The 8,775-nt window shown below is 31.6% G+C and overlaps 1 protein-coding gene across 1 annotated transcript in view; it reads left to right on the top strand.

The window, feature by feature from the left end:
- The window catches only part of LOC128229801 (integrin alpha-6-like), a 74,483-nt gene continuing 65,708 nt past the window's right edge, over window positions 1–8,775 (top strand). The window contains exon 1 of the mRNA XM_052941625.1: window positions 1–394. Within this exon, the coding sequence (XP_052797585.1) occupies window positions 180–394 (215 nt within the window). The 5' untranslated portion in view covers window positions 1–179. The remainder of the gene's footprint in view (window positions 395–8,775) is intronic.

Here is an 8,775-nt window from a genome sequence, read left to right as displayed (position 1 = left end):
TGATATTGTGTCACACGCGAAGTTCTTTAGCATTTGCAGAATGGATTAAGTGTATTTCCAGGGGAAAAATCTGGTTTATGGAGTAACAAATTGAATAATTATATATGCCGGTTTTGTTTTATAATTTGTGTAAATTATTTAGCACGTGAACAGGTGCGCTTTTAATTGTCACCAAAACAATGTCAAATTTAATGGCGGGGTGTCCCAAGACAATTTTATTACACACCTGTGTATTAACGTGTGTAATATTAATTCATGGATTTAACTTAGATACAAGTATACCAGTAGTTAAAAAAGGACCGGATAACAGCTATTTTGGATTCTCAGTTGCTCAACACCAAGAATTAAAGAAGTTTAATGCGTCTAGATTGTCAGACGAAGTAATTGGAAATTAGTAAGTATACAAGTTATACATGTATGTGTTGTCTGTGTACATGTTTGTTTACCATTGCCAATATTGATTCTTATGGCAGTTTCATCACTGTTTCTTGTCCAAATGATTTATAATACAATTAAATGTAAGCATTATTGCATTATATAATATTAATAAGAATTTTGTATGAAAATTAAAAATATTAAAAAAATAAATAAACTAAAATTGATGCTTTCATCTTTTTTTGAACTTTCATATTAATAAACAGGTTCATTTTATGAGTTGACTGGTTATAAGTAAATTTAGAATTATTTATTTTCTATCAAAATATTAATTCTAAATATTAGAAAACAATTCATCTTTTAATATTTACCATCAATTATTTTACTACATGTACGTAAAAATTTCAAGGTATTCTACTTGTATCTTAAATTAGACTTGAATAGGCTATTATAATTGCAGGGTGGATGTGATTAAATTCTTTCCAACTGATTCATTTTGTATTTCGATGTTCTCCACTCAGCTGGAGACTTTCAAATGATAGTTATCTAGGTAGGGTGAAGAGGAGTGAATTTATTTCCCCAAATCATGGTTTGTCAATCATTTACACAACTAACCTTCTGTTAAATATGTCTGTGATGATTACCTAGGTACAAAAATACTTCACATGTTAACGATGTGTCTGCATTTTTGTAAGGAGCCAGGTAGAAAACAAATCGTGAGTTGCAGTATCATAAATAATGATTAAAGTATAATGACATCACAACTAAATTAGAAATAGGATCAATGTTTATTATTTTGAAATTTTTGTTCTGAACATCAAAGTAAAAATATAAAAATGTAGGAGGAAAAGAGCTTGGTTTAGGGCTTGGATCCATGGCCATCGGAACACTACATTGTAACATTGTAGCATTGAGCCTACCATTTAAGTCAGGCAGTTTGTTTCTTGTAATTACCCACACCCTCAACATTGTACAGATTAATTAAGCGCTAATCTTGCATGGGAGAACAAGGACTTGTGTGCACCATTATTGAAACACTATACCCTTTACTTGGTTGTACAATCCGTTATCTAGTAACTCTAGCCATTTCTAGATAAATGCCTTAATATCCATAAAATGTTTGGGCATCTCTGGGCCAGAGCTAATGGATTTTTTCTCCCTCAGAATAATAACAATATTAAGAGTGGTCTATTGTCTGGCTGGCTTGAAACAAAAGGGCTATGACTGTCTCTGAATTTGCATTGACTCCTATATGTAGCTTCAAGTGAGTGAATAAGCATTGTGATCTATATAATCTGATAAAATAATGATATATATGATCAAGCTGTTTTTTCACCATTTTGGGAATAGGGCTGGGTGCCTTTCAGATTGCTGCCTTTCAGATTACGATAAATGCCCATTTTGAGGAAAATTGTGCATTTCAATATTGTCTAGAAATGAATTAAAAAAGTAAAAAAAAAACACACAGAAAAGATAATAGAATGTAATGAAGTCTGATTCTGAAGAACACACCAACTTAAAATCCATACACAAATGATTTCGGGATCCAGTTTTTTTTTTATTTTCACATTTGTGAAAAAAGTATATATGTTTTAGCATAATTGGGAATGGGGCAGAATTTTAGGTCAGAATAAAACATTAACACATGGATCATATAAGAACCTTGTAAAATTTATTATCTTAAGTACTGTTTTACAAATTTATTGTTTATGTCATTGTAGTGACACTGTGTGTTTACTTTAAACTATTTAAAGATGACTATGATATTAAGTATTTTTATCTTGTACAATATTTCAATTTCTACATGCACATGGAGGTAATGGTTTTGCTTGTTAATTTTTTTATTTCATTAATTAAAATCAGTTACTAAGATATATTCTCGAGGGTTTAAAGTTCAGCTTTGACTTCAATTCATTTTGTGATGTAAATCTATCTCAAGACTCAAATTTCCCATTTGCATTAAATCAAGCTACAGGGTAACAATTCACTGCAATCTGAGATGATTATATATCCATTTCCATTTAATCAATCAGTATAGAAAATGCTCAGTAAGCAGGATTTTCATCTGTGTGGGCATGCTGAGATTTTGAGGATAATCTTCCAAATGTGGTCCTCTATTTCAATGGCTAGTATTACACATTTTTATGGCATTTGTATGTATGTGTTGAATTTCACACCAATAATTCTCCCTCTAGTATTGATTAAAAGTGTAAAGAGTTGAAACTTAAAAAGGCCATTGATATTTCAAAAATGGGTCAAATTTGCACCCTGTCATTAAAGCAGGCTGATATTGACCCATATATATACAGTATTTCAATTCATCAAATCCCCTTACAATTTAATATTGTATTAGCCATATTAAGTCACACAGTTATAAATCAATTTTATGGCAAGGGTTTTGTCCGGCTCCCATTTTATAGCATTAAAAATCTGTGTCAAATTACTCCTATAATGTTTTGACATATATTGAAAAATGTATTATCATCTCAAGTTTTAAACTTAAAATTATATAAAAATAGCTTAGTGAAGAGCTTGTTAAGCTACATACGTTCTCTGAAGGGCCAAGTTCAGAATATGGAAGAAGATGAAGACTCTTTGGTTACCTGAACTTCTATTATAAAGCCTTCATTATTACATATTAAAGCGTACGACGTAATTTACATACATGTACAAAAACAATTTAAGCTTTCAATAGCTATATATTATATTGCCACGGAACGTATTACGAATAAACCATATTTCATATCCCTATAATTTGTCGGTATGAGATATTATTTTTACATGCTTGTTGGGCACAGGCCATGTTAAAGGCCGAATGATCATTATTTTACAATCTAGTTGCCAGTAATTTTTATTTGATATGATAAAAATGGGCAATAAATTGTGGTAAATTATTGCTGTATAGATGTTTACTGTGTGGGAAGCCAGCCTTGGTGAGAATGGTATGCAGAAAGTTGGGAAAAAGGTTACAAATTGTTGTAGAATTTCTGCAGGGCTTTTTCTATAGTACCCACGGGTCCGACTATCGGACCCATTCCCAAAGCAAAATATAAGATATTTTTCCCAATCTTCAGAAAAAAATCCCAATCCAAAAAAAAAAAAAAAAAAAATTGTTTTTTTTTTTTTTTTTTTTTTTTTTTAGAAATTCTTTTTACCTGTACTGGTTCATTTACAACATCCTTATAAATTATGTGATGTGAAGTTTTTTTGGTAATTGAACTCAGAAATCATTGATTTTCATCACATTCAGAGATATGAAATATTATCTGTCATGATTTATTGCAATAGATATTAACACCCCAAGGATTGATATTTCAGTCATTGTGGGTCTTTTTAAGGGAAAATAAACTAATATTAAATAATTTCCTCATTCACAGGAGACTAGACAGCTTTTTCTTTTCACTGTAAAATTTCCCAATTTCCGCATTTTTACGACGCAAAATTTCCCAAAATGTCTAGGGTCTTTTTCCCAAAATGGGCAGAAAAAGCCCTGAGAATGTCGCAGATTTTGTGTACAGAAATCAAAGTTTTTCCTGCTGTCAACCAGACTGATTACAATCCTGATTTTGATAAAAAAATATCCCTATCCAGCAAACCCAACAATCCGAAAATCTGAAGTTTACATTGCAGGCCTAAATTAATGCTTGTCAGGGGTAGCTCCACCAAAATTGATTCACTGGTCCAGCTTGCAAGGGCGGTTTAGGGGCATATTGCACAAATGAATTGTTAAATACAATATGATGCTTAGGTGCCTTTTCCACAATTCTTGGAATAATAATCAACATGCACTCACAAAATAAATGCCTAAAAGAAAGACTGGGCCTTTTGATCTAACGCCCCTACCCCTTAGTTTTTTCGTTTTTTTAAATCATGTGCAGGTTGCAGCCGAAAGTAGAGCTATGCCAGTCCTTGTAGGCCATATCGATGACTGTTAGCCAAGATGGAAATGTATATATATGCCCCTGTTAAGCCAGTGGCACACATCCAAAACATTCATATTAACATTCGAAGACACAAAATTCATTATATATATCTCTTTCTGATATGCTTGAATGTATGCCACATGTTACTTATAAATTTTGAACATCACTTTTCAAAGTCAGAACTAATCCGTGCAATGTTTATGACATGCGTCTGAATCATAACCATAAAAGTCTTGCTTGCTTGAGCCTCCCTGTCTATACTTAGGAAGAAGGCTTGGATTGATAGTAATAGCTAGATCTCAATCTCATTATTATGCATGACTTTGGAGTAGATCTATTCATGGTTTTTATGGATCTCGAGCTTTGCCTTTATGACAGTATTTTCTGCTTGAGGAAACACTAGAAGTCTTTCTATTGGGGGTTTGGCCTGAGGTTTGTGCATGCTTCATTCGTATAGTGAATTATTATGTTTGTATGTATATGTTATAACATGTCCCTTGGACGACTTCAAAAATTGGTATATGGTTGCGCAGTGGTCGAAATTAACAGAAGGCCACGAGACTTGCACTGGAAAATTGCTTTCATTTTAGCTTGGTTAAATTTTGGAATTCATATATCAGAGCCGGTATACTTTTGTCAGCTAGTTCTCTTTTATCACTGGTTTCCAAGAATTTTCGCAAAATTTGACTCATTCCAAGACAAAAATAAATAAGTTGTCGCAACGGTCAATCTGTGAGAGTGCAGCTTTAAAGTGCACTGTGATTGAGGTTTTGGAATACTATTATCAATGGAAAAAAATCTTATAGAAATTTAGATGTCTTATTTAAAGGCATATACCTCCTGCTGGGTGCAGTCCTTAAATTTACTGCATGAAGCCATGACTTCTCCTTGGTTATTCTGTTAACTTTAATTTTGTTGTCGATAAATAACCATTTAGATAGCTAGCTGACATTTTATGTTGGTTTTACTGCAGAATGGACAACCCTAAGATGCTTTGGGAGGCAGTTTAATAACCCAGTGTAATTATCTCCTGTTGATAAATATTTCTGTCCTGTTTTAGGTCAGGCCTAAAAAACAACATTTGGTTCGGGTTACCCGTTGTTTTTTTTGCCCACCCCCAACCCCACCCCTACTTTTAAAAAAAAATAATATGATGTACAAAAAAATTACAATGTACTTGCCATTTCATGAGTGATAACAGTGTTTGAAATTTGAAATAACCCTGCAAGCTTGAATTAAACCCAGGCTTGTCAAACTTATGTCTTTGGTTATAACAATTATATATCAGTTTGATAATATAAATTGAATTTAGATAATTTTGATCATAGAATATTGTACATGTATGTTCAATTATTTAATCACTTTTTAAAAATAAACAGGCCAAAAAATTAAATTGGTTTAGGTTTCATCTTAGGCTTTTCAAAAACAAGTTTTTTTGTGTGTGTTTTTTTTTATTACTGGCTTTATGTTAGAACCTTTTTATCATCATTGGGTAATGGCTTTAAAGTATAATTTTGTATAATACTTTTAAGTTTTATAAACCACATATTGAAAAACAGAATTTTTTAAAATTTATTTATTGAATTTTTTTAATGTTTTTTTACCAGTGGACTTTAAAAACGGTAGTTTGGTGCCTATTTTATAGAGACTGGGTCGAGTATCTTCTACTTAAAGTTCAAGTGGTAATTTCCATGATATTGTTAAAATTATTTCAAACAATCGGAGGAAAGAAATTCAAAATATTTTCCCCATTTTCGAAAGACTATATAATATATATAGAAACCTTTGTATACATAAAATAGATAGTCCATTATGAAATGTCATTTTTTTTCCGGCTTAAATTGTCTATGAAAACCACTGTAACCACATAATGTATGCAACTTATTCATTATATAAATAATGCATTATTTAAGAGTGAGTCAATGACTAATTATACAAGTTAAGTCACTGTCTGATAAACTTGCAAGATCATCCTTAATTGTGTGAGTGTCCGTTTTACCTTAAAGCTAACCATGCTACTTTTGTTTGAATAATCATGACAGACGATCTTAACAATACATTAAGCAATTACATGTGTAGTTTTTTATGTACCATATAATGTTTTGTCAAGTTTGCATGCGTTCTGACTACACAAAAACGGAAAAACATGGCCTTAAAAAATAATATACTTATGGTTAGGGTAACCTGAACCTAACCTACAGAATAGCTGCCGACCGAACCGTCTTTATTTTTTTTGGTATAAAGAAAAAAGTGTGCGTGCGTGCGTGCGTGCGTGCGTGCGTTTATATGATGTTTTTCAAAAGCTTTATACAGAAGATTACTTTAATGCCATTTCCTAATAATGTCAATAGTTTTTTTACATACAGCCTCATATAGAAAGCCTACCTTATAACCCTATCATTTTTGGGGCAGGAATTAATTTATTACCTATAAACCACAAAAAAATAATTTTGGCCTGTGGTAAAGCCACCAGACTTAAATTGTCTTCTTAAAAATGGTTTAAAAACCACACACTATAATACCTGACCAAATGCTTTATTGTCATTCGAAATAACCTCAATAAATTAAGGTATCCGATGAACAGATAGGCTTGTCATTCTATCATGCACATTGGTAATCATGGCCGTTAACATTTCATGCTTGGTTACCTCATATAATTTTCTTGTCATTTCAAAACGCATTGCATACTGATAACATAATTATTTGTAAAATGAATGTCCGAAAAAAACAGTATTCTTTTTATCAAGTTTTTGCAGTTTAAAATTTGTTCTTAATTTGAACTTCACTCGGATGTGAATTATGCCGTTTTTTGCAATTTGCCAAGGCTGCAATTTTAAGCATGTTTCCAATATTTTTTTGTATAATTGTTATGTTTATATTAATATCTTTTTCTGCACCCAAAATCCTTTAAAGAGACTATACACCAGATTGGCACCAAAAAATGTTTTTTCTGTAATGCATCTCAATTATTTAATAAAATGTTTTACTCTTTGATATCATAATTGTAAAAATAATACCAAAATGTAAAAAAAAAAATTGTGTTGTTGTTTACTAATAATCGCCCCATACTTGTATCAGCAGACGATATACTGGAAAATTTTACTGATTTTGACTTGAATCTTTTTTTAATATTTCATCGACTCCCTTATAAATAAGACTGGTTCCCTACTTTGGGGTTAAAAATCATGTTCCAATTTCCTCGTCTTATAGTCGAGAAAATACGGTATATTATGTTGAAATCAATTTATACATTGTTGATGTATTTCTTTCAATTTTTTCATCCAAGTTCCTCAGCATCTTTTTACTTAGATAGTTATTCATCATGTGCAACATTTGATGGCTCATTTGTTCGATTTTGTCAGAAATTCTTAGACGCTCTTGAATAAGGCTTTCATTTCGAAACCTCATCTGCTCAGATATAAATAAATCTTTTCTCAACAAGATAGGATTGTCATTTCAATATCCGTAAAAGGCTTTGGTTGGAATCCATATTAATTCTATAAATCGTCTATTCGAGAGTGTATTTGACAGAGCTTTTAACTGAAAACTCAAGAAAATATGCTAAAAATTTCTTTCTTCTAGCTAAAGAAGTTCATTTGAGCTCATATTGTGCTATTAATTTAATCCAGGATTGCTTTAAACTCTTTTCATCAAAAGATGTTTTGGAGTGTTTACTTGATGTTATAATTTCCACCATACTTTTCATCCCTTCTATTTATTCAACATTATATAGGAATCATGTTTGCATATTGTTGATATTGAATCAATGGTCTTGTTAAGCCATTTTGGCAGAGTTATAGCAAAGGTCTGTTTGCTGAAGCAGTATCTATAGGGCGGCTAATTTTGTCTTGCTCCCATTTGATTGTCCATGAGAGATAATGATTATTATATTCTGGTTACTTCATCGATCATATTGGGGCATTTCCGTTTTTTATGGTTTTTATGACGGGTTATTGAAATAAACGTGGAGGCTTCAGGACAGGTTTGTCGATATCGTGCTTATAAATTGCAGCTGAGTCAGCAGTAAACAAAAGTCGGCCTTTCCATTAAAATATGAGACTTTGATAAAATTGCAGTGTGTGCTTTTTCTGTAATTTTTATAACAGTTTAATTGTGCTTCTTTTAGTATAAAGTGATTGTGAAATAGTTTGACTGTATTTGGTTATTATGATAATATTAAGATATTCTGCATGGTCGTTTTTCTCCATTGCAAATGCCAAAACATTAAATTTCTCCTGGCCACATGATTCAAACCTGGGTACTCTTTAAGTGGTAGTTGGGGACCAGTTATATCCAATACACCATGATACACAGTTAAAAGATCATTATAGTTTACATTGAAAGGAAAGTTTAATGTTTCGAAAACTGTTGTGGGTTGTTGGAAGATATTTTAATCCAAAGCGATCATAAGTGTCTGTGCTATTGGTTTCATTAGGCCAATTACCTTTTAATTATATTTATATTTTTATCCAAATAT

This window comes from Mya arenaria, chromosome 1, assembly GCF_026914265.1.
Source record: "Mya arenaria isolate MELC-2E11 chromosome 1, ASM2691426v1".
NCBI lineage: Eukaryota > Metazoa > Mollusca > Bivalvia > Myida > Myidae > Mya > Mya arenaria.
This window is presented reverse-complemented; position numbering and strand designations above follow the sequence as displayed.